The sequence below is a fragment of the Vulpes lagopus genome, chromosome 15 (assembly GCF_018345385.1).
Source record: "Vulpes lagopus strain Blue_001 chromosome 15, ASM1834538v1, whole genome shotgun sequence".
NCBI lineage: Eukaryota > Metazoa > Chordata > Mammalia > Carnivora > Canidae > Vulpes > Vulpes lagopus.
This window is the reverse complement of record NC_054838.1, coordinates 10,186,112-10,212,020: the sequence shown is the minus strand read 5'-3', so window position 1 is coordinate 10,212,020 and position 25,909 is coordinate 10,186,112. Positions and strand designations below refer to the sequence as shown.

Sequence of the window (25,909 nt, the reverse complement as noted above, 5' to 3'; positions counted from 1 at the left end):
AAAAAATTTTGTTTCCTATTTTTTATTTTATTTATTTAAAGATTTTATTTATTGGGCAGTCCGGGTGGCTCAGCGGTTTAGCACTGCCTTCAGCCCAGGGTGTGATCCTGGAGACCCTGGATCGAGTCCCACATTGGGCTCCCTGCATGGAGCCTGCTTCTCCCTCTGCCTGTGTCTCTGCCTCTCTCTCTGCCTCTCTCTCTCTGTGTGTGTCTCTCATGAATAAATAAATAAAATCTAAAAAAAAAAAAAAAAGATTTATTTATTTATTTATTTATTTATCTAAGAGGGAGAGAAAGCACGTGAGGGGGGCAGGGTGAGGGGAGGCAGAGGGATAAGCAGACTCCCCACTGAGCAGGGCACCCCACATGGGGCTCAATCTCAAGACACACCCCCAACCAGGATCATGACCTGAGCCAAAAGCAGACGCCTAACCAAGTGAGCCACCCAATGCGTCCCTGTTTCATATTTTTTAATCATAAGAATGTACTATTTTTCCATTTAAAAACTAACGTGAAAAAAGGGACCATGGGACGCCCGGGTGGCTCAGTGGCTGAGTGCTTGCCTTCGGCCCAGGACGTGATCATAGGATCTGGGATCAAGTCCCACATCGGGCTCCCTGCATGGAGCCTGCTTCTCCCTCTGCCTGTGTCTCTGCCTCTCTCTCTCTCTCTCTCTCTCTCTCTCTCTCTGTGTCTCTCATGAACAAATAAATAAAATATTAAAAAAAAAGAAAGAAAAGAGGGATCATGAATTTAAAGAGATTATTGGCATGTTGCCCAACAAACAGGTAAAATTCCTTTGTGTTTTGTCTTCCACTCAAACACCCGCCATCCCTCTCTTCCCCCCCTTGCCCTGCCCAGCAGTATCTCCATTTGTGCATTCAATTACCAAACACTAATTTAATATATATTGTATACCAGGCACTGTTCTAAGAATATAGCTGCTTCCAGGGACACCTGGGTGACTCAGTGGTTGAGTGTCTGCCTTTGGCCCAGGGCATGATCCTGGGGTCCTGGGATCGAGTCCCACATCGGGCTCCCTGCATGGAGCCTGCTTCTCTCTCTGCCTGTGTCTCTGCCTTTCTCTCTGTGTCTCTCATGAATAAATAAATAAAATCTTAAAAAAAAAAAAAAAAAAAAGGAATATAGCTGGCTTCCAGAAAACACACACAGCCCCTCCCAGCCCGCCCAGAGCTTTTAGTTCCCATCCTCACCTCTGGCAATTTTGACTTCTTAATTCCTGTCTCCCCAAGCTTACACGGGCCATCCCCAAACACAAACCTAGCTTTTCCACTCCCTTCCCTCTGAACCTGACCAAAATGCTCCTCCCAGGAGCCTGCGGCCCCCCAGGGATACTCTTAGCAGGGGTGGGGGGCCCCACACTCCTAAGAGCTTCGGGCCAGCTTCCTGCTGCCCTCTGGTGGCACTTCCTGGGGCTCGTGGCCTGCAGGGCCTACCGACCCCCACTTGGCATCTCCTCCATCCTGGGTGGGTAGGTCCCAGGGATATCTGCCCCCAGAATATACTGGCTTTTCCTGGACCCTGTGGCTCAAAGCCGGGACCTGTGTGATCATAAGTCTGAGCCAGAATGTCCCTAAAGGCCACTGTCTTAAAAGAGGCAAAGCTGCGTGGGCGGGCAGCCTTCCTACCCTGTCTGTACGTGGTGCAGTGGAGGGGGTGAGGGTACTCAGGTCGAAATGTCTGTAATAGAATTTTTTTTAAAGATTTTATCCATTCATTCATGAGAGACACACACGAGGGAGAGGCAGAGACACAGGCAGAGGGAGAAGCAGGCTCCATGCAGGGAGCCCAATGTGGGACCCGATCCCGGGACTCCAGGATCACACCCTGGGCCGAAGGCAGGTGCCAAACCGCTGAGCCACCCAGGGATCCCCTGTAATAGAATTTTTTTATTCTTTCTTTTACTCTTTTTTCTTTTTGGCCAAAGGCAATTTATATTCCTTCAGAAACATCAGAAAATAGAGACATAAGAAAGATTGAATTTCACCTTGAGACCATTTCTGCTCCTACCTGGAGCAGGAAGGGGTACTAGGCCAGGAGCCAGGACACTGGATGCTGGTCCTCACTGTCCCCTCACTGCGTGACCCTGGCAAGCCCCTTCCTTCTTGAAGCCTCAATGTATCACACACACAAAAATAAACACCCCAATGAAGTGCCCCATCTGGTTTTCCTCCTCTGAGACTCTAAGTCAGTGGTCCCAAGCAGGACCCCACATCCATTAGTCTCTTAAGCTGTTCCAACTTTCAATCACTACAAATATTGAAAAGCAGAAAAGTAGGCTAAAGCAAATTATGAATAGTTAGGGGAGAAAACTCTGAAAAGTTCTGAAAATGGACAAAAATGCTTAAAAAACTCTTGGCTAAAAATTGCCCTATGAAGCATGAAAATAGCTGACACTATAGGGAAAAAAAAATAACCTGAGCAAATGGGAATATTTATTTTCAATCAAACCAGTGTTTCAGTCAAACTGTTGTATTACGAGAATGCTTTCAGAAAAAGTGCTTTCAGGCCAATCATACATCTTTGTGAGGCAGCAGCAAGAGCTCCCGCCCAGCGCCCCTGTGAGCCCGGAAGAAGTGGGGGTGCCCCCCAGGGAAATAAGCATCAGGCAGCGTGCAGGCGTGCAGCATGCATGGACCAGCAAGCATTTTCTGGTTCTCCTCTTGCCGGGCTCTGAGCCTGGGCTATGTGGCGACGGGGACAGCCGTGCCCTCCTCTCCCCACAGGGGCTCCCCACCAGTGGACAGGACAGACAGACACATCCACGTGTAATTCCCGTCGGTGAGATGAGGCGAGAACGGGAAGTCACGGCAGGTGGAGAGAAGCCACTGCCCTGTCCCCCGCAGCCAGGAAGCTGGGGACGCTCAGCCCGTGCCCCTCTCAGTAAGCTGTCCGGTTCTTTTTGCCGTGAAACACGGGATCCCAATGTTCTGTGCCTCAAAACAACTATTTTATTTTGCTCGGGATTCTGTGGGTCACGAAGTCAGAGGGCATGGCAGGAATGGCCCCAGTGTAAATGTCTGGGCCTCGGCTGGGGAGATCAGTGGCTGGGGTGACTGGGGGCCGGGGGCAGTCACCGGAGGAAGCCCCCCGGGTGCCCCAGGCCTAGTACTGCCCGATGCCTGGTTCACCCCTGCACAGCGCTCCAGGGAGGCAGCAGCGGGCTCAGGCCCACGCAGGAGTGTCCAGCAACAAGGCCCTCCCCGCGCCCACCGCACAGGTGCTGACGCCTCACTGCTCGGAACCCTATTAGTTTTACCAGGCCACAGGCCTGCCAGATTGATGGGGATGCCCTGATTGGAGAAAGTACGTTCCGAGGAGACATAGTGGGCATAGTTTTCACTGGCCGTCTTTGACACCGTTGGCCACACCGGGGTAGGTCCAGGCAGCCCATTTGCTGCCCAGCATGTGAGGGGGGCCCAGCTGGCGGTGGGGTGGGGGTAAGAGGGGGAAGAAGCTGGACTCCTCTCCGGGGGCTCACCATGGCTTCATTCTACTCCCTACCCTGAGACGCCTACGCTCAGGGGGGCGGCTGAGGCTTATGCTGGATCCGAGCTTGCGGCGATCGCGGTATGGGATAGCAGCGGTGGGGTGTGTTTTGGTTGCTGCGGGTGCTGCGCCTTCGTGTTTTACACAGAACATGAGCTATCTAACACACATCCAAATGAGCCACACTCCAGACGTTGATTCCGCTCTCTTCGCGGAGCAAGACATCGGTTGCAGCTGAACCTTACATCTCCACCCCTCTGCCTGCCACACTATCAGGGACTAGTACAGGCCCGTCGGCCTTTGCTTAGTCATACAGACTTCGGCTCGAGGGGCCACGTGGAATGACAGCTTCAACATCCCACTATCTAGTTTTTTTTTTTTTTAAAGATTTTATCCATGCATTCATGAGAAGACACACACGAGGGAGAGGCAGAGACACAGGCAGAGGGAGAAGCAGGCTCCATGCAGGGAGCCCAATGTGGACCCGATCCCGGACTCCAGATCACACCCTGGGCCGAAGGCAGGTGCCAAACCGCTGAGCCACCCAGGGATCCCCTGTAATAGAATTTTTTTATTCTTTCTTTTACTCTTTTTTCTTTGTTGGCCAAAGGCAATTTTATATTCCTTCAGAAACATCAGAAAATAGAGACATAAGAAAGATTGAATTTCACCTTGAGACCATTTCTGCTCCTACCTGGAGCAGGAAGGGGTACTAGGCCAGGAGCCAGGACACTGGATGCTGGTCCTCACTGTCCCCTCACTGCGTGACCCTGGCAAGCCCCTTCCTTCTTGAAGCCTCAATGTATCACACACACAAAAATAAACACCCCAATGAAGTGCCCCATCTGGTTTTCCTCCTCTGAGACTCTAAGTCAGTGGTCCCAAGCAGGACCCCACATCCATTAGTCTCTTAAGCTGTTCCAACTTTCAATCACTACAAATATTGAAAAGCAGAAAAGTAGGCTAAAGCAAATTATGAATAGTTAGGGGAGAAAACTCTGAAAAGTTCTGAAAATGGACAAAAATGCTTAAAAAACTCTTGGCTAAAAATTGCCCTATGAAGCATGAAAATAGCTGACACTATAGGGAAAAAAAAATAACCTGAGCAAATGGGAATATTTATTTTCAATCAAACCAGTGTTTCAGTCAAACTGTTGTATTACGAGAATGCTTTCAGAAAAAGTGCTTTCAGGCCAATCATACATCTTTGTGAGGCAGCAGCAAGAGCTCCCGCCCAGCGCCCCTGTGAGCCCGGAAGAAGTGGGGGTGCCCCCCAGGGAAATAAGCATCAGGCAGCGTGCAGGCGTGCAGCATGCATGGACCAGCAAGCATTTTCTGGTTCTCCTCTTGCCGGGCTCTGAGCCTGGGCTATGTGGCGACGGGGACAGCCGTGCCCTCCTCTCCCCACAGGGGCTCCCCACCAGTGGACAGGACAGACAGACACATCCACGTGTAATTCCCGTCGGTGAGATGAGGCGAGAACGGGAAGTCACGGCAGGTGGAGAGAAGCCACTGCCCTGTCCCCCGCAGCCAGGAAGCTGGGGACGCTCAGCCCGTGCCCCTCTCAGTAAGCTGTCCGGTTCTTTTTGCCGTGAAACACGGGATCCCAATGTTCTGTGCCTCAAAACAACTATTTTATTTTGCTCGGGATTCTGTGGGTCACGAAGTCAGAGGGCATGGCAGGAATGGCCCCAGTGTAAATGTCTGGGCCTCGGCTGGGGAGATCAGTGGCTGGGGTGACTGGGGGCCGGGGGCAGTCACCGGAGGAAGCCCCCCGGGTGCCCCAGGCCTAGTACTGCCCGATGCCTGGTTCACCCCTGCACAGCGCTCCAGGGAGGCAGCAGCGGGCTCAGGCCCACGCAGGAGTGTCCAGCAACAAGGCCCTCCCCGCGCCCACCGCACAGGTGCTGACGCCTCACTGCTCGGAACCCTATTAGTTACCAGGCCACAGGCCTGCCAGATTGATGGGGATGCCCTGATTGGAGAAAGTAAGTTCCGAGGAGACAAGTGGGCAGGAGGTTTCACTGCGGCCGTCTTTGACACCGTTGGCCACACGCGGGGTAGGTCCAGGCAGCCCATTTGCTGCCCAGCATGTGAGGGGGGCCCAGCTGGCGGTGGGGTGGGGGTAAGAGGGGGAAGAAGCTGGACTCCTCTCCGGGGGCTCACCATGGCTTCATTTCTACTCCTCCCTGAGGACCCTACTCTCAGGCGCAGAGCTTGCTTCCGAGCTTCCGATCCGTATGTCACCCCCCCACCTACTTTACCTTCCAGAGCCTTAGCGTGTCCTTGTCGACAGCGGTGGCGCTGATACTCTCCACCTCGTGCCTAACACATGTAAGTGCCCGGTAAGTGGTGGTTATTATTTGGCATCTCTGTGTGGATATCTTTTTTTTTTTTTTTTTTAAGATTTTATTTATTTACTTGAGAGAGTGAGCAAGCAAGAGAGCACAAGCACGGGGAGGAGCAGAGGGAGAAGGGAAGCAGACTCACAGGGCTCGATCCTGGGACTCCAGGATCATGACCCAAGCCACACTGACTGAGCCACGCAGGCACCCTTCTGTGCGGATATCTTAAAGACGGTTCAAACCCAGCATCTCCAACACTGAACTCATAACGTGCTGCCCCTGCCTGCCCCTTCCTCAGTGTCCCCCACCTGCAGGAATGGACCGCCATCCCTCCTCTTGCCCATGTCCGAGACCTGGCAGTCACCTTTCCTATCTCTATCTCTCTCTCTCTCTCTCTCTCTCCTTCTCCATAACCAATCCCAAGTCTTGACAAATTTACTTTCTAGATGTTTCTCTTACTTTTCAACTCTTCTCCATCTCTACCCTAACCCCTAGTCCCAGCTTACTCCACACCTCCTTTGGACTCTGGCCTCCTTACTGATCTGGTCTTACAAATTCACTAGGCCCTTCTATCCACCCACTTCCATCCTTCACACAGCAAGCTGACAGAGTATTTTCAAAATGCAAAGCTGATCACGTCACTCCCTCCGATGAAAACCCTCTATCCCGGGCAGCCCAGGTGGCTCAGCGGTTTAGCACTGCCTTCAGCCCAGGGTGTGATCCTGGAGACCCGGGATCGAGTCCCACGTCAAGCTCCCTGCATGGAGCCTGCTTCTCCCTCTGCCTGTGTCTCTGCCTCCCTCTCTCTCTCTCTGTGTCTCTCATGAATAAATAAATAAAATCTTAAAAAAAAAAAAACCCTCTATCCCTGTTGCTTTGAAGCAAAGGCAGATCTTTCAAAATGCCTACAAGGGCCTGCCTCCCTCCCTCCTATCGGCCCCACTCGGCCTCCCCGTCCCCAACGCTCACTGTGCTCCCTTCTGCCAGAAGGCCTTAATATTCCTGCGCCAGCAATGCCCACACCCCCTCCTCCTTCACTCCTCCTTCCTGCAGATAACGGCTCAAGTGTCACCTCCTCAGAGAAGCCTTCATGGCCTACCCAGTGCCATTCACCCACCCAACCTTGGAGGCTCCTGTAGCACCAGGCAGTCTCCTTTGTAGTACTTGTTACAGATGCCATCTACATTTGTATAGTGATTATTTGAATATCTCTCTCTTCCCAAACCCCGCGGGATCCATGAGGGTAGGGACCATGTCTGGTTTTGCTCATTCTTGTATCACAAGCCCTAAAACAGCACCTGACACATAGTTCAATATATATTTGTTGACTGGATGGATGAATGGATAGATGGATAGATGGATGGATGGATGGACAGACGGATAAGAGAGGGGAGGAGCGGGCCAGGACCATCGTAGGCATTTAGAGAACGTTGCTGAATGAAGAAATGGGCAGGTTGGGCAGAGCCCAGAAGATGACTCCCAATACACCTGATTTTCCAATCTTGGAAAGGAGGCACGAGGGCAGAAATAAATCTGCTAGGATGTAGGAAAAAGTGATTCCGTTAGGACTGGAAACACTCATCCTCCCTGCCCCAGGGCCTAGCTTTTGGAGGTGTTGGAGACTGGAATAGTTTTAGCTGCTTCCAGAACTTAGCATGCCTACCTGGTCAACCTCCTTCTTTTCCAGGTAAGACTCAACCAGGCAGTGAGACTTGGCCACCACTGGGAGGCAGTGCAGGGTTGGAGAAACAGGGCTTAGGCACTGACGGGTGGGGGAGGGGGGGTCCTTCCTGAGGGAGTTACTCAGATTCTCCATCCCAGGCTCTTCACCCCGAGGTACTAGGACCTATGTCTCACCACCTGAATGGCTAATAGACCACAACCCAAAATCCCAGTTCGACTTCCTCAGTGACCTCCTGCCACAGATTCTGGATGCCTTCACACACCCACCCATGGGGACTATGACTCCCTCTCTAGCCCCCACCCGTTCTTCACCCCGCTTGCAAAGGTCAGAGAACTGCCCTTCCACCATGTAGATTGTCACACCCCAGACTGCTTTGAGAAAGTAGGAAGAAATAAGCCCCGTTTCTAAATCAATACCCAGTCTCTGTGGCCTCATATGGGTCATGTGACCTTGGGCAAGGGATTTTACATCCAGTTTACAGGAGGACACTAAGGCAAAGAGAATTTGAATAATTTTTGCAGCACGAGGTTGCTGTAAAGCTCCAGTGAGATTATGGAGGCAAAGGGTTTCTAAACCATAATTCCCTGATCCTGAGTTCAAAGTGGTTAGTGCTCAGGGATGATTTGCATAAATGATGACACTTTACTTAAGAGTAGGGTTCGGACGCCTGGATGGCTCAGCAGTTGAGCGTTTGCCTTCGGCTCAGGGTGTGATCCTGGGTCCAGGGATTGAGTCCTGCATCAGGCGGGCTCCCTGTGAGGAGCCTGCTTCTCCCTCTGCCGGTGTCTCTGCCTCTCTGTACGTCTCTCATGAATAAATAAATAAAATCTTAAAAAAAAAAAAAAAGAGTAGGGTTTGACAATTTACAAAAACCATACCCTTTGAAATCTTGGTGAACTTGTTAATAACTGTATTATAGTAAGCTCTCGAATAATGTGCCGGGCCCTCCAGGAAATGTATGTGCTTCTCCAGCGATGGATTTCAGGCACTGCAACAGGTTAGCTGGAGAGACCTAGGGCAACGGGGAGGGGTTCTGTTCTAGTGACCTTCGAAGTGTACCTATCAGTCTTCCTTAGACCAGTCTTGACCCCATCTTTGAACCTAAAGCCATGCTGGTGGAGTGTGAGGGCCAATGTGATGGCTCATGCTGAGAGTCAGTTGAAACTGGAAGAGGAAATGCCAGCAGAGCAGGACCTCCTGGATGACACCGACTGCCCCCACACCTCCGGCCCTAGATGGTGTCTGAATCCCAAGTTCCCCCGGTAGGGAGGGCATACCAGTCTCAGCACATCTCCACACGAGCACCACGGAGGCAATCCAGGAGCCCCAGCCTTCAGCCTGCTGGTCAGCAGCCCCACGGCAGCCTCTCCCCTTTGATAACCTCCAGCTGGGCTTGCCCTCAGGCGCCCTGACTACCAGGACCCCAGCGCACAGACTCTTGCAGAAATTGCATGCTTCCAAGCTCCTCCTCTTCCACGTCCTTCCCCCTCAGTGCACTCCTGTGCAGGGGAGTTCCATGTGAGATCCAGTACACGAATGAGGAACTACCATCCAGCAGGAAAAGCCCAAACCTTTTACATGGTGACCTTCCCCTCCCTGGAGGAGTTCAAGGAGACACTGAGTAACCTCCTGTGAAAAGCACCCCCAACCCAAGCTCAAACAGCTGCCAGGTCCTGTGGATTCTACTCAGATCCATCTCCCCCCGCCCCTGTCTGGGCAGGTCCTGTCTCTGCCCACCCAGCTGCCATTCCCCGGCCCTCTTGGCCCTAACATCCCGTGGCTCTAGGTAGGAGACCTACCTGGACCTGGGCCCTCCCCAGTTGACCTACCTCCTTTCCCGGACTTTACTAAGTTCACCAATCAAACTAAAATGCTCGCTGGACCTTCACACTGCACACTCTCCACCTCCACACCCTGCTCATGCTGTTCCCTCTTCTTAGGAGCCTCTTTGCCTGCAGTGCTCCCCCTCCCTGCTTGTCCTTCCTGATCCAGCTTAACTGTCATCTCCTCTGTGAAGCCCTCCGAATTCTATGATTTTTCCTTAACACTTTATCTCTCTTCTGAAGCTAAGTCCTGTCTTGCAAGGGCTGCACACTTCATGGATAATGTGCCCCACCCCACACTAGTGGGCAAGCCTGTCAGAGTGAAGGACTAGGTACGAGTGCCTCATCTTATGAGCATCTGGCATAGCACGGTACCCAGAGCAGGAGCTCAGTGAATGTGTGTTGAATGAATTAGCAATGAATCCAGAGCCTAGACTGCTGTTCACTACTGTATAGAAGAGGATTTGTCCCAGAAGTGCTCAGTAAATATCTGCTGAGTGAGCAAACTGCTTCTACAATCGTAGACCTCACAGAGACTTTTTATGCTGGACATACAAAAAGACACAGAAACTATAACAAAAGCCCCTTGAACCTAAACCTAGGTTGAAAAAGAAAGCATTACAGACACAGGTGAAGATGTCTGTGTGGCCCTGCCCAATCCTGCTCAATTCCTCCCACTAGAGGGGTGCCGCTACCCTGATATGGGGACTGTCATTCCCCAGCTACTAGTACATACATCATTGTGTTTGTAGCCACACAACACGTAGGAGTGTAAGCAGCACTATGACTGCAGGTGAGGCTGGGATGCTGGCAACAGCACTCGCTTGCAGCTGAAAGGCAACTCCTATCCTTAGCTTGGGAGAATTTGAGTTTTTACTGATAGCTAACAAAATTAGGGAGAAACAATATAAAAGAGAGCAGTGCCTAAGTTCACTTAGATGTCTGGAGATTTTAAAATTTGATTCCTTGGGGCATCCAGAGGCATCTCTGCCTCTGTGTGTGTGTGTGTGTGTGTGTGTGTGTGTGTGTCTGTCTGTCTGTCTGTCTCTCATGAATAAATAAATAAAATCTTAAAAATAAATTTTAAAAACAACATTGGATTTCTCTAACAGATATATTGCCATACATTAGGAATTAGCTAAAATGTTAGTTATAATTTTTAAGTTGATTTGCCTAGAAGAACATGGGTCCTTTTTTTAAAAAAAAGAAAAGATTTTATTTATTTACTCATGGGAGAGAGAGAGAGAGAGAGAGGCAGAGACACAGGCAGAGGGAGAAGCAGGCTCCATGCAGGGAGCCCGACATGGGACTCGATCCTGGGTCTCCAGGATCATGCCCTGGGCTGAAGGCGGTGCTAAACCGCTGAGCCACCAGGGCTGCCCCACGGGTCCTTTTTTTAAACCTACATATATGTTAGTTTATTTAAGTATCTCTATGTCCAACGTGGGGCTTGAACTCATGACCCCCATATGAAGAGCTGCATGCTCTACTGACTGAGCCAGCCAGGTGCCTTGAACATGGGTCTTTATTATTTGCACTCCTCATTAAAAAAAAACAAAAACAAAAACTTGAAAAAAAGTATTGTAAAAGTCTATCGCCAAGATATAGTGATGGAACACTAGACATCCTAATGATCTTGGTTTGAGTTACCTTTTCTGAACCTCAATTTCTGCATCATTTTCTTTTTTTAAGAAGCTCCACACCCAGTGCAAAGCCCACCGTGCGGCTTGCACCCACAACTCTGAGATCAAGACCTGAGCTGAGACCAAGTGTCAGGCTACCAACAGACTGAGCCACCTAGGCGCCCCTCCCCATCTTTAAAATAGGACATATATGTTTGAATTCATTCCAAGTCTCCTTCCAAGGATATCTGGAGTTAACTTTTGGGAAGTTGTGAAAATCAAAGAAATAATAAATGTCAAAGTACATTTAAATTACACAAAGCTGCTGGTTATATGGTAGCATTTACACCAGCAACAGCACAATATACGCCACCTAGTAGCGAAGAAGAGTAACTGCATCGGGATACAATTCACTATACAGTACGGCGGGCATCACAATTCAAATTCTTGCAAGGACGACTGGGTATTTGAGCAAAGTCTCCTAACATAAATGACAAACAAGCCTCAAAGGAGCTCAGCAAAACCAGAGAATGTAGAGGCAGAAAGAGCTAAGCTGAGAAGACAGCTATGAAACAACAGTTTTCTATTTTAAAAAAAATTAGGGGATCCCTGCCTGGGTGGCTCAGCGGTTTAGTGCCTGCCTTCGGCCCAGGGTGTGATCCTGGAGACCCGGGATCGAGTCCTACATCGGGCTCCCTGCATGGAGCCTGCTTCTCCGTCTGCCTGTGTCTCTGCCCAACCCCCTTTCTTTGTCTCTCATGAATAAATAAATCAAATCTTAAAAAAAAAAAAAAAATTAGAAGCGCCTGGGTGGTTCAGTCGGTTAAGCATCTACTCTCAGCTCAGGTCATGATCTCAGGTCCTGGGATGGAACCCCGCATCCTCCCTGCTTCGTGGGAGCCACTGGTTCCCTCTCTCTTTGCCCCTCCTCCTGCTCTTGCGCTCTCTCATGTGCTGTCCCCTTCAAATAAATAAAAAAACCTTTAAAAAAATTAAAGGCACAAAAATGAGCTCTGAGCAGTGGCGAACTGGATCTGGTTCATAAGGGCTCACAAGAGCTGACTGTTAAATTTTCAGGAATTCTGCAAGCCAGTTAAACACAGGCATTATTTAAAAATAAAATAAATGAACTCAAAGGTAAATAAACTGTATTCAAAACAATTGTAATAAATACTCAAAACTCACCATTTCCTGATTGTTTTATAGTTTTACTATTATTCGTGGTTTTTTTTATTAAATTTATTTATTCATGAGAGGCACAGAGAGAGAGAGAGAGAGAGAGAGAGAAGCAGAGACACAGGCAGAGGGAGAAGCAGGCTCCATGCAGGGAGCCCACCATGGGACTCGATCCCAGGTCTCCAGGTTCATGCCCTGGGCTGAAGGTAGCGCTCAACCCCTGAGCCACTGGGGCTGCCCTATTCATGGTTTTGAAATCACTTATGTTAATTGTTTCTGTATAGGGGAAATCTTACATAATGGCTACTACTGAGCATCTCTTCCCAACACCACATCGTGACATCTTGCTGGTAGTTTGAAATAGGCCATAGTGGGAATTTTTACACCACAGAAATAGGTAAACACTACAAATCAGTGTTGTCATTTCCCTCACAAGAGTTAAACATTCACCAACATGCCAACACACAACACACATGCATGTGTATAACATACACATGTGTACCCACAACATACATGTATATACACACATGTAAATACACATCCAACAATATACATAGAACAGTTACCAACGGGATCCCTGGGTGGCGCAGTGGTTTGGCGCCTGCCTTTGGCCCAGGGCGCGATCCTGGAGACCGGGGATCGAATCCCACATCAGGCTCCCGGCGCATGGAGCCTGCTTCTCCCTCTGCCTGTGTCTCTGCCTCTCTCTTTCTCTCTGTATGACTATCATAAATAAATAAAATTTAAAAAAAAATTAAAAAAAAAAAAAAAAAAGAACAGTTACCAACATATCACCAGCTCTGGGAAATTTAAAATATGGAGGTAGAAATGAAACTCTAAGTAAAATTGGAAGATAAAGTTGAAACCTCCCAGAAAGCAGGAAAAGAGATGGACAATAGTTAGTAAAAGGTGAAAAAAATTAAAGCATCAGTCCAGAAAGTGTGAGCAAATAATGAGTTCCAGAAAAAGAACATAGAAAATAGTGTGAGACATTAAAGGAATAAATAACTCAAGAAAATCTCCCCAAACTGCAAGGCAATTTTGAGACTAAAATCGCTTACTATCTCATGGAACAAATGGAAAAAAAAAAAAAAAAAGGAAAACCCAAGGTATTATCACAAAACTGAGAAAACTAACCAATAAAGAGATGATCCTAAAAGCAAATAAAAAAAGAAAAAAAAAAGGAAAACAAAACATAGGTTACTAACAAAGGAATGGGAGTCAGAATGACACCTGACTTTACAACCACAGTTTTTTGTTTTTTAAAGATTTTATTTATTTATTCACAAGAGGTACAGGCAGAGGGAGAAGCAGGCTCCATGCAGGGAGCCCGATGCGGGACTCGATCTGAGGACCCCGGGATCACGCCCTGAGCCAAAGGCAGGTGCTAAACCGCTGAGCCACCCAGGCGTCCCCCAAGTCAAATTCTTTATCAGTCACCAGTGATGGTTTAAAAAAGACTTTCCAAGATCTCCAAAACATTTTTTCTACTCTTATGTGCATTCCTTTAACATTTATATACATTAGTATTGAGAACCTACCATGTACCAGACATTATTCTAAATGCTAGGGATACAGCAGCAAACAAACAAGGTTCTTGTTTGTATCTTATAATCTGAAAATATCAACACAGCGTGTCAGGTAGTGATCCGTCCTCTGAAGAACAGCAGGGGGAAGGGAAGGAGTGCTGGGTGGGAGGGGGCCCTCTTTTAGGTAGGGCCTTTCAGGAAGGAAGGCACAAGCCACGTGGATAGCTGGGCTGAGAGCCTTCCAGGTAGAGGAATTAGAGGGGCAATGACTCCGGGAAGAGTGTCTGTGGAACCAGGCCACCAGGACTGGAAAGGGTGGTAGGAGATGAACACAGGTAGCTGGACAAGGCCAGATCACAGGGCCCTTTGTACTGGATGCTTTCCGCTTGTCCCTCCAGTCCCACTCTCCACCCTTCTCTGCTGCCTGGGAACCTGATGTTCAGGGACCATATCAACAGGCTCTCTTGACCTCTGGCTTCCTGTGAGGTTTGGCCAATGGAAGGCACTTGCAATAAATCAGAAGGCTGGAATCTTTACAGAGGGTCACAGCTTCCATCAGATGACCCTCCCCAGCTCTGAGTTCCCTTGCACTCTTCAGACTAGGGGTGGAAATGCCTAATGTCTCCCCACAGTTGCTAGCTCCAGGGAATCATAGGCAGTATGCCCTGTGGGTTCCCTAAACCCCACTCACATCTTTATTAAACGTTCCTTTAGGGACGCCTGGGTGACTCAGCAGTTGCCTTCAGCCCAGGGCACGATCCTGGAGTCCAGCATCGAGTCCTGCATCAGGCTCCCTGCCTGGAGCCTGCTTCTCCCTCTGCCTGTGTCTCTGCCTCTCTCTCTCTCTCTGTCTCTCATAAATAAAATCTTAAAAAAATAATAAAATAAAACATTCCTTTAGAACATTCTCTCCAAATTCCTCAGTGTGAGTATGACATCCATCTGTTTTCCACCAAGATCCTATCACTGCCTTAGAGGGCAAGAGAAGGATTTTAGATTTTATTCTGAGTGAGATGGGAAACCACTGGAGGTTTTTGAACCTGTGGGACATCATGTGACTTACAATTTCTTTTTTCTTTTTGGAGAGAGGGAACACGCATATACCTGTAAAGGGGGTGGGGAAGACGGAAGAATCTTAAGCAGACTCCATGCTCCGTGTGAAGCCCAATGTAGGGCTCCAATCTCACAACCTCGAGATCATGACTGGAGTGGAAATCAAGAGTGAGACCCTTAACTGACTGAGCCACCCAGGCACCCCAACGATTCACATTTTAAAAATCACTCTTCAATGCTGGATATAGAAAAGATTTCAGTGGGGCTCACAGGTGGAAAGAGAACAGTTATGCAGCTTTTACAGTAGTAAGGGTAGAAAGCGACTTCAGCTAGGGTGGTTGTAGTAAAGGTCATAAGTGCTTAAATGTGGGCATATGCTGTAAAGGTAGAGCTAAGGGGTTTTGGTGATCAAGTACGTATGCGGCATTTAGAGAAAAAAAAAAAAAAAAAAGTCAAGGACTTAGGATTTTGGTCCAAGGATGAGTTGCTATTTACTGAGATGGAGATGTCTGGGGAGAGAGCAGGTTTGGATTGCCAAAATCAAGAGTTCTGTTTGGAATTTTAAAAAATTTAAAAAAAAATTTTTTTTAAGCCTAGGTATTTATTAGAGATCTAGGTGGGGATATTTAATAGGCAGATGCAAATGTAAGGCTGCAGTTCAGGGAAGGTCTGCACTGGAGGTATGAGTTTTAAAGTAGTAACCCCTAAGGTAGCATTTAAAGCCACAGACTAGATGAAATTACCTAGGAGTTGGTATAAACAAAGAAAGCCAAGGATTGAGCCTTTTCTTTGGGAGCTACCAGACAATGTTTCACCAAAAGGAAGGAGGAACAAAGAGAGAGGAAGACATTATGTAGAAATAGAAATCTGACACTAGATCCCTGAACTGTAAGTCTCAAGAGTAATCTGTCTAGGGGCAGCCCCAGTGGCACAGCGGTTTAGTGCTGCCTGCAGCCCAGGGTGTGATCCTGGAGGCCTGGGATCAAGTCCCACATCGGGCTCCCTGCATGGGGCCTGCTTCTCCCTCTGCCTGTGTCTCTGTCTCTCTGTGTCTCTATGAATGAATAAATAAAATCTTTTTTTTTTTTTTTTTTTAAAAGTAATCTAAATTGGAGCTAATGATACAGGTCCTGGGATTATGTCCAAGAAAAAAAAAAAAAAACAAAGGAAGTAAACTGGATTGAACATACTGAAATTTAAACCATGGTTCAAAGTTTGGGGCTGAGGGATGACTGGGTGGCTCAGCGGCTGGGCGGCTGCGCGGCTGCCTTTGGATCTGGTTGTGATCCCAGGATCCGAGATCAAGTCCTGCATTGGCTCCTGCGAAGAGCCTGCTTCTCCCTCTGCCTCTCTCTTTCTGTGTCTCTCATGAATAAATAAATCAATGATAAAAAAAAAATTGGGGGGCTGAATTACAGATAGGAATACAGAACACTAAAGAGATGGAAAACAAGATAACTATTAACGTTTTATGTAAATATATTTACATGAAATGTTAAATATAGAATTATACATATTATATATAAGCTTTTGTTATGCAAAAGCCACAGAAATGTAAACCTAAAATACGGATTTAATAAAAAACAATTATATAATTACAAAGGTTCCAGGAGAAACAGTATAAAATAAAAATGCAAGAAATCCTTGTGTAAGAATGTTATTTAAACCAACTCCACTTTTTAAAGATTTTATTTATTTATTCATGAGAGACACAGAGAAAGAGAGAGAGGCAGAGACACAGGCAGAGGGAGAAGCAGGCTCCATGCAGGGAGTCCGACGTGGGACTCGATCCCGGGGCCCCAGGATCACACCCTGGGCCACAGGCAGTGCTCGCTAAACTGCTGCGCCACCAGGGCTGCCCCACAACTCCACTTTTTAAGTGTGTATCCCAAAGAACTGAAAACAGGAATTCAAACAAGTGAATGTCCATAAATGTTTATTGCAGCACCATTTGAAATAACCAAAAGGTAGAAATCCAATAAAGTAAATGCATAAATTATGCTTATATGCAGTGGGATATTATTTAGCTAATTTACATGATTCCATTTATATGAAATATCCAGAATAGGTAAATCCATGGGAACAGAAAGCAGACTAGTGGTTGCCAGGGGCAAGGTGAGGAGGAGAGAATAAGGAACTGCTTTTTTTTTTTTTTTTTTTTTTAAAGATTTTACTTATTTGACAGACTGAGCAAGCAAGTAGGGGCAGAGGTAGGCGGAGGGAGAAACAGGCTCCCCCCAGAGCAGGGAGCCCGATGTGGGGCTCAATCCCAGGACCCAGGGATCATGACCTGAGCTAAAGGCTGATGCTTAAGCAACTGAGCCACCCAGGCTCCCCAGTAACTGCCTTGAGTATGGTTTTATTTTGGGGTGATAAAAACATTTTGGAACTAGACGAGGTGGTGGTTGTACAATATTTTAAAAAATGTATTGCCACTGAACTTTTCACTTTAAAATGATGAATTTTACATTATGAATTTCACCTCAATTTAAACAAAAAAAGGAGTGTTAAACAAGAAGGCATAATGTAGGTCAGAAAAACAGCTAGGAGTTTAAAGTGGTTGCCCTAGTAGCACCTGGGTGGCTCAGTGGTTGAGCTGCTGCCTTTGGCTCACAGCGTGACCCCGGGGTCCTGGAATCAAGTGAGGCATTGGGCTCCCCATAGGGAGCCTGCTTCTCCCTCTGCCTTGTGTCTCTGCCTCTCTCACAAATAAATAAAATCTTTACAGTCTGCCCTAGACTTCAGACTGTGAAAGGGGAGAGACTATTTTTAGCTGTCTTGTAAAATGATACTTCTAAAACCACATATATGCATAAATTTGATTAAAGAATAGTTAGGGGGGAGGACGTTTAAAAAAAACCTTAAAAGTCCTTTTCCCTTCAAGCGACAGGTGTTCACCTTCCTTTTTAAGCAAACTCTATGGGGCTCAACCTGAGAACCCTGAGATCAAGGGTTGCATGCTTTGCCGACTGAGCCAGCCAAGCATCACAAAGATGAGTTTTAAATGAAGAGAACAGTTGTTGAAGGAAACCTTCAAACCCTAGCTGTTCACATATGGGTAGATTTGGACAAATAACATGCATATGCTGATTCCAACTGTGTCAGAAAAAATGTTACAAAGAAAAAGCATATGGAAACTTTTGTTTATGAAGAAAGAATAAATGTCTAAGTGTAAAAGACAGATGAAGACCATATTAAACAGAAGGGGAAGCAGAAAAAAAACAATTGGACTGATCCATTTTTTTAAAAACATAAGAAAAATCATTAGGGACAGCATCAATAAAATTCTTAAAACTTCTAAATAAGATGAAAAGACAGAAAAAAATGGGAAAAATATTTGTAACATGATAAAGGGTTAAGAATAACAATGTTCTGAGAAAAACTGGTATAAGCCATGAACAGGCAGCTCACAAAAGGGAAACATAAGACACTCTTTACTCAAATAAGTAAAACAATAAAAACAGTATCATTCTCTTAAAACCAATTTTGAAAGGATGTGAAGAAATGACATTCTCATGTACTTCTTGCTAACTTTACACTGTTGAAATGCCATTTTTCACAGTATATATACAAAATATATATATACTGTATATATACAAAAATATAAAATCCATGTGCCAAAGTTCCCACTCCTGTGAGTTTATCTCCAGACAACTACAAGGCAAAGTACAGTTGGTGACACCTGTAATACCAAAACCTGGACAGAACCAGTAAAGAATAACGGAATGATATATGTAGTATGATGCCCACGTACAAAAAATGTTTGTGAATATCCCAACGGGTAGTTACCTGGAGGGAGGTTCACCAAAGTTGCTTGCTGAAATGATTTAACTACCACCATGTATTAAGTACCTCATGTAATCCTCACAATAACTTAGATTCTTGAGATTTTACCCCCACAGCCTTTAAGTGACAGAGCTGTTGCTGAAAACCAAGTTGACCCCTCTCTCCCCACTACTTAAGGATTGGAAATGTTTTTATTTTTTATTTATTTATTTTTTTAAAGATTTTATTTATTTATTCATTCTTGAGAGATAGAAGGAGAGACAGAGCCAGAGACACAGGCAGAGGGAGAAGCAGGCTCCATGCACCGGGAGCCCGACGTGGGATTCGATCCCAGGTCTCCAGGATCGCGCCCTGGGCCAAAGGCAGGGGCCAAACTGCTGCGCCACCCAGGGATCCCTGGAAATGTTTTTAAATTTTATTTACTATCAAGCATACTAGTTTTTTAAGGTATTAAAAACCTCCTACATGTGGTCATATTTAATATTCACAGCAAGTTTCCTTGATGGCAAGGACCACAAATATGCAAGCCCCATGTTGGGGCTTGAACTCACACCCCTGAGATCAAACCTGAGGGGCTGGATCAGTTTAAGCAGCTGCTTTCAGCACAGGTCATGATCTCAAGGTCCTGCTACTGAGCCCCACATTGGGTTCCCCCCTCCCACACTTTGGGCTCCCTGCTCAGCCAGGAAGTCTGCTTCTCCCTCTGCCCGTCCTCCTGCTCTCAAATAAAAATCTTAAAAAAAAAAAAAAAAACCCTAGATAACGCTTTGAAACAGCAAATGCCCCACAAACTTTTTTTTTTTTTTTTTTAAGATTTATTTATTTATTCATTCAGAGAGCGAGAGGCAGAGACACAGGCAGAGGGAGAAGCAGGCTCCATGCAGGAAGCCTGATGTGGGACTCGATCCCAGGTCTCCAGGATCACACCCCGGGCTGCAGGTGGTGCTAAACCGCTGCGCCACCGGGGCTGCCCCCCACGAACTATTGACTAGTTTTTGGTCCAGAACCATCAATACTGAACATCTGCCTAGCTACCTAGTGATTGCAAAAAACCATGCTGAGTTAGCTTGTTTTACTTGTCCATTACCCTTAGAGATGTTTGTCCTATTATCAGTTTCTTGGTTTATGATAGCCACTTTTAAAACATGAATACAAGGATGCCTGGGTGGCTCAGTGGTTAAATGCATCGGTCTTTGGCTCAGGGCATGATCCTGGGGTGCTGCAATCGGTCCCACGCTGGGATCCTGCATGGGGCCTGCTTCTCCCTCTGCCTATGTCTCTCATGAATAAATAAATGAAACCTTTAAAGACAAAAACACAGGGATTAAAAAAATCTAACCCCAGGTAAGGATTGAGTAGAATATGGAAACATGGTTTCCCACTGTTTGTGAGCTCATTAGGAAGGGGACTGAGTCAGCTTGTATACCCACAGTGCTGGGCAGGTGAAGATATGAAGTGCCCTAAGGAATAAGGTTGTCACTTGGTGTCTGTACACCAAGAGAAAAGCACTCAAAAGGCCATCAGTGCTAGTTAATCCTGTTCTCTTAAAACAAGGGACTTTGCCTCATGGTGATTTCAAACACAACTTTGATTACTGCTTAGGGTAAAGCTTAAGTAAAAAGCTTATTAAATGTGTTTATTCAACTGATACACTTAGAAAACAGGCAGTACATAAAAATAGCCTGTTTTTTTTACTCAAGTCTGAAGGAATGTGTGGCTCTATAAACCAGCTAGCCTTCCAGCTTATTGTCTCATACTCTTCACCAACTTATTGTTCAAGACCTCCCCCCTGCTTTTTTAAAGATTTTGTTTATTTATTCATGAGATAGACCGAGAGAGAGAGAGAGAGAGAGAGAGAGGCAAAGACACAGGCAGAGGGAGAAACAGGTTCCATCCACGCAGGCGCCTGATGTGGGACTTGATCCCAGACCTTGGGATCACACCAAGTCAAAGGCAGACGCTCAACGGCTGAGCCACCCAGGTGTCTCAACACCTTCCTCTTTTAAACAGGGATACCTACATACCTCATTAGGTTGTTTTAAGAATTAAGTATTCTTTAAGAATTCACGTGAATCCATTTTGTTTTAACCCATCCAAGAGTTGTGTTGTGAGGCTCAGCGACCTGAGTTCATCTGACAGTTCTTCTGCTTTCCTCTGCTCCAGATGGAACTGTGCTTGCTGTTACCTAAATTCCTTCTTCATCTTTAGCATCACCAGCAAGAGTGGGGTCAAATATCAGTTCTTCCTGAGGTCCCTCCATACTAAAGATGCTCCTCCTGCAGAGGAGCTTTCTTGAATTCTTAGAAATGGAGTAGCCGAGTGGCTCAGCTGGTTAGGGGTCTGCCTTCAGTTCAGGTCATGATCTCAAGGTTATGGGGTCGAGCCCAATGTTGGGCTCCCCACTCACTGAGGAGCCTTGCTTCTCCCTGTCTGCTCATGCTATGCTCTCCAAATAAATAAATAAAATCTTAAAAAAGATACTGCTTTCTGTAGAATCACACACTTATTGTGCTAAAACACTTCCACATCAAAAAAGATCAACATACATGAATTGGCATGTTTTTCTAGGGAAAGAAATACAACATATGCTTCTAGTAGAAGACAACGATTTTATTGCTTGAGTACATAGCCAAATTTATGCGACCAGGGCAGAGGCTGTGGATGACTCGCTGAAAAGGAAAAAAGGGGAAGAGCTGGATTAAAATAGGTCCTCCATATTCACTGAGACTCTCACACCTATGGAGCTATTTCCAAACAGCTAAAATAAACCACAAATACGTAAAATGCACTAAGTTCCTGAATTAGCTTATTGTGCTGAAGCTTAAGATATGAAGATCCTCACTCAGCTAAGGAAGAACTGACCAAATATTAAGGAAAAACTGGTGAAAAATTAATGTTTGGAAATTAATCATTATAGCAAGCAATCTATGCAAAACTGAAGACAACATAACATAGGGAGCAGAGGTATGAACTGAAACTTTACTGTCTAGAATGATTCAAAGGGCTTATTCATGTTTTAAATCAGGGCTCTGCAAAATAGGACCTTTTGCTTGTCTTTGTAAATAAAGTTTCAATGGACCACAGCCATGCCTGTTTATGCATTGTTTATGGATGTGTTCCTCCTTCAATGGCAGAGTTAAGAGAGTAGCTAACTGAAGAGCAGGGGCTAAAACATTTACCAACAGGCCTTTTACTACAGTTGCTACTGTATTTACTATATGGCTAACATCTGTTCTTCTTAACCAAAAAGGTTAATACTTACTATTTCCAATTGGGGGGGAGGACTCGTTTGGTCTTATAATATCGAGCCAATCGGTGAATACGGCTCTCAATCAGAATCAGTCGGAATTTGGCATCCTTATCCTAAAAATAAAAGTTGATGGAATTAAAACTACTTACAACATTACCAAGTATTATTTTAACAAAAGAATGCAAATACCATGCACTCTAATGAAAATACCGAATGCCCTGTAATAGAATCACAGATTACGGTTCATGAGGCTAGAACGAGTCCTTAAGGGAATTTAAGGCTTCCAGAAACCCTAACATGAATGAGGTACAAATTCTGCAAACAAACACACTTTCAACCAACTGAATATACAGCACATAGCATAGCAAAAGCTGGCCCCAACCCCAATTTCTTCTGTTATAATTTTAATTTCAAAGCAACCTAAGTGTAACAAGTTTGTGCTTTAAGCCTCTTTAAGTAGTTCTCATTAGATGCATTACACCTTACTAAGTTCACATAAGCGGTTCTAGTCTCTTACCTTTCTGTTCCTCTCAAGATGCTTTCGAACAGCAACAGCTTTCTTAATCAAATGGTACAGATCCTCAGGGAGATCAGGTGCAAGTCCCTTGGACTTAAGAATTCTCAAGATCTTATTGCCTGTCACAAAACGTACTTGTGCAACACCATGGGAGTCTCTCAGGATCACACCTGAAAAACCAAACACAACTGAACACACCTCTACCAAACACACAACTGAAACATGCAATGTCAAGGTTCTGAGACCAGGTCATTCTCCAAGTTTTCCTCTGTATAATGGGATTACTTATATGTCACAGAAACAAACATGAAAATGGGTGCAAGGTTCACTCAGATACCCAAGGCTGGTTTACTGAATACTAAGAAAAACCCTTGGGATGCCTGGGTGGCTTGGCGGTTAAACATCTGCCTTCAGCCCAGGGCGTGATCCTGGGCTCCCTGCAGGGAGCCTGCTTCTCCCTCTGCCTGTGTCTCTGCCCCCACCCCGCCCCCTGGGTCTCTCATGAATAAATAAATAAAATCTTAAAAAAAAGAAAGAAAGAAAAACCCTTACGAAGAAAACCTCAAATGTTGGAAGAACATCATCATAGCGAACTTGCTGGATGATAGGCCACCAAAGAAATCAATGCGATTCCTGCTATATGTATTTGCTCAATAATTACAACTGTAACATTTAGAAATTCCATCAGGAGACGCCTGGGTGGCTCAGCGGTTGAGCATCTGCCTTTGGCTCAAGGTGTGATCCTGGGGTCCAGAATCAAGTTCCACATGGGGCTCCCTGCGGGGAGCCTGCTTCTCCCTCTGCCTGTCTCCCATGAATGAATGAATGAATGAATGAATGCATGCATGCATGAATGAATAAGTAATTCTATCAGACGTTCTTGTAAAAACTTTACATGCGGTATTTTAACCTCGAAACAGCACCTTCTGAATACTTGACAGTCTAGGATTTCCTACAGCGAGTGATGCCTCCGCTAGATTACATAAGCTCAAAGAGGCCACACGTTTTGCCCTTCTCCTGACCAGGGTATTCTCAGGTCCAGAACCACACAGCAGGCAAACGTCTGCTGAATGAAACCACGTGCACAAAACTACCCACAACTGAGGTTCAGATCGCACCGTGAGGGCGTGACAAGCACGGAGTCGCCAATCCCAACTCCTCCACCCAACAGCTGCGTGCTCTGGGTCTAGTTGTGTAGAGCTGCACCATGCCTCAACCTCCCCAACTGTAAGATGGACAGAACTTCACGGTTACTTGGACGTGCAGCTGTCCGAACTAAAGGAGGGCAGTAGTATGGGTAAAATGGGTAGGACCATTCGGCAGGGAGAGCGCCTAGCCCACAGCAAATACTCCTTTAATTTTGGCGACCAGGGACGCCTGGGTGGCTCAGCGATTCAGCGTCTGCCTTTGGCTCAGGGCGTGATCCTGGAGACCCTGGATCGAGTCCCACATAGGGGTCCCCGCATGGAGCCTGACTCTCTCTGCTTCCCTTTCTCTGTGTTTCTCATGAATAAAGAAGATAATTAAAAAAACATTTTTTTGCGACCATTTTTTAGTAATTTTCCCCAATGCCAAATAAGGAACTCCAGAGTCCCACAAATGAACAGCAGGCCTGGGCCAGCAGCGGGAAAGCCAGGGACACGACCGAAAGGCTCTCTCAGCACGTCCGCGGCACCTTCACCGCCAGCGGCTTCCCCCGCAGGTTACACGAGGGCAGGCGCGAGGGGCCGCGTGACGCGCGCACACACCCACCGATCTGCGAGGGAGTCAGACCCTTCTTGGCCAGTTTGTAGATCTGCTCCTTCACGTCGTCGGACGTCAGCTTCAGCCACTGTGGACGCAAGAGAACCTGGCCTTAGGCCGGGACAGCGCGGACGGCCGCGGCGCCCAGCGGCGCTCCCCAGGCACACGTGAGGGGCCCGGCACCCGTCCTCCCGACGGCCGCAGGGCAGCCCCCTCCCCGCCCCGCCGCCTCCCGGGCCCCGCACGCTACTTACGGTGGGGACGCTGCGGCGGTAGGGCAGAGCCGACTGGGACAGGCCCTTCCTGGGAAGGGAAACGGTCTCGGGATGAGGCGCTGCTCAGTGCCACCACGGCCAAGAAAGCCTCCTCTCCGCTCGCCGCCCACACGCCCTCCTTCCCCCCACACCCCGCGCCCCGCGGCCCAGCCCTGCAACCCGCTCAGAACCCCGAGCTCACCCGGGAGCGTGCATGCGACCCATGATGGCGGCGGAAAAGAGAGCGAGGGTCGGGACGCCGCCGGAAGCCACCCGCCACGCAGGAAGTGACCTCACACACGTCCGCGCTCCTCGCGCGCAGGGGGCGGAGCTACGCCGCGCGGCCCCCCGGGCGAACGGGGGCTGCACATCCCGAGATGCATTTCGGCGTCGTCCTGCAAGATCCCTCGGGGCCCAGGACTACACATCCCGGCATGCTTCAGGGCATCGAGGGGCCTCGGGCCGGCGCGCGAGGTTAAGGCCGCTGCCCGCGCACTTTCGGGAGGAGCTGCCTGCGCTTATATTCGTGCAGGTTCGAGTCCCGACCTGGGAGGGAGCGTGAGCCGTCGCCGCTCAGCGAATTTGAGCGCCTGAAGCTCAGCCACGCACAGGTGTTCTTTCGTGCAGCAGCGCCAGGTCTGGTGGTGCGTGGCACTGGCCACCGCAGAGGCCGCGCCTGCAGGTCGTGGATGCACAGGTGCAATACCGCGGCGACAGGCGCTGCACTGGAATCGTGGTCCTTACCGCCGGCCACCGCGACCACCTCTTAGTTCCGCTCCTGACTTAAGCTCTGACCCCAGAGAAGAACCCGGGATTTTGAACCAGGCCCTGGAGGACCTCCCCCTCCACCTGGGAAGCTTTCACCTTTCCCCGGCAGCGGGCGGGGAGGCGCTGGGCGGCGCCGGGAGCTGTGTGGGGCGGCCCCTCCGGGAGCCGCGGGCCCCAGCGCGGAGCTCGCCGAGCCCGGCAGCGAGGGCCCGGCCGGCTGTGCGGAGGGAGGGCTGTGGGGGAGGAGGCGGCAGCAGCACGTGCGTCCGGCCCGGCCCGGCGGAACTGCCGCTGAAACTCCCTACGACGCGGACTCGGCGCCGGCGCGTACGAGGAGCTGGAAGACGCGGCAGTGAAGGGCTTTGCTCAAAGCGCAGCTGGGCCCCGGGGAGGGGGACGCAGGGAAATCAGGGTATCAGGGTTCAAAATAACCGCGGAGACTTAGAAAACTCCCACGGACCAGAACAGCCACCTCTGCTGTTACTCCTTCAGCCAATCACTGATGCGCGATTTTCTTCTAAAGCATCAGGAATTCAAGGGGCGCCCGCTAGGCCCCGGGTCCTGGGATCGAGCCCCGCATCGGGCTCCCCGCAGGGAGCCTCCTTCTCCCTCGGCCTGTGTCTCCGTGTCTCTCATGAATAAATAAATTAAACCTTTAAAAAAAAAAAAAAAGGGAATTCCATTCAAATTGCGTAATCTATTTTCTCCTAGCAAGGATGCGTTCTTACCATTAGCCAAAGTACATCTTTAGTGCAGATATGGAATAGGTATCTCGGAATTAACAAGGCTCCAATTCCTAAGCCCCATCCCTAGCCACCTACTCCAAACCCCTTAATTTCAGTTAAAC

General features: G+C 47.8%; 1 protein-coding gene and 1 long non-coding RNA gene across 4 annotated transcripts in view; one reads left to right on the top strand and one right to left on the bottom strand.

Moving 5' to 3' along the window:
- The window catches only part of LOC121476439, a 35,512-nt gene extending 21,055 nt beyond the window's left edge, over positions 1 to 14,457 (top strand). The window contains exons 3-5 of one of the 3 annotated variants that reach the window (XR_005983950.1): positions 5,417 to 5,572; positions 5,784 to 5,846; positions 14,406 to 14,457. This is a non-coding gene — a long non-coding RNA (uncharacterized LOC121476439). Of the gene's footprint in view, positions 1 to 2,749; positions 3,249 to 5,416; positions 5,573 to 5,783; positions 5,858 to 14,405 lie in introns of those variants that run through there. The other 2 variants (XR_005983949.1, XR_005983951.1) reach the window with 2 other exon arrangements.
- A 6,668-nt stretch (positions 14,458 to 21,125) lies between these two features.
- RPS13 (ribosomal protein S13) lies at positions 21,126 to 24,604 on the bottom strand. The gene is made up of 6 exons (XM_041730704.1): positions 24,497 to 24,604; positions 24,295 to 24,343; positions 24,050 to 24,128; positions 22,298 to 22,467; positions 21,793 to 21,893; positions 21,126 to 21,199 (listed from the first exon to the last, which is right to left on the bottom strand). The coding sequence occupies exons 1-6, from the start codon at positions 24,517 to 24,519 to the stop codon at positions 21,166 to 21,168; spliced, it is 456 nt and encodes a 151-aa protein (XP_041586638.1). The 5' UTR covers positions 24,520 to 24,604; the 3' UTR covers positions 21,126 to 21,165.
- Positions 24,605 to 25,909: the final 1,305 nt, after the last annotated feature.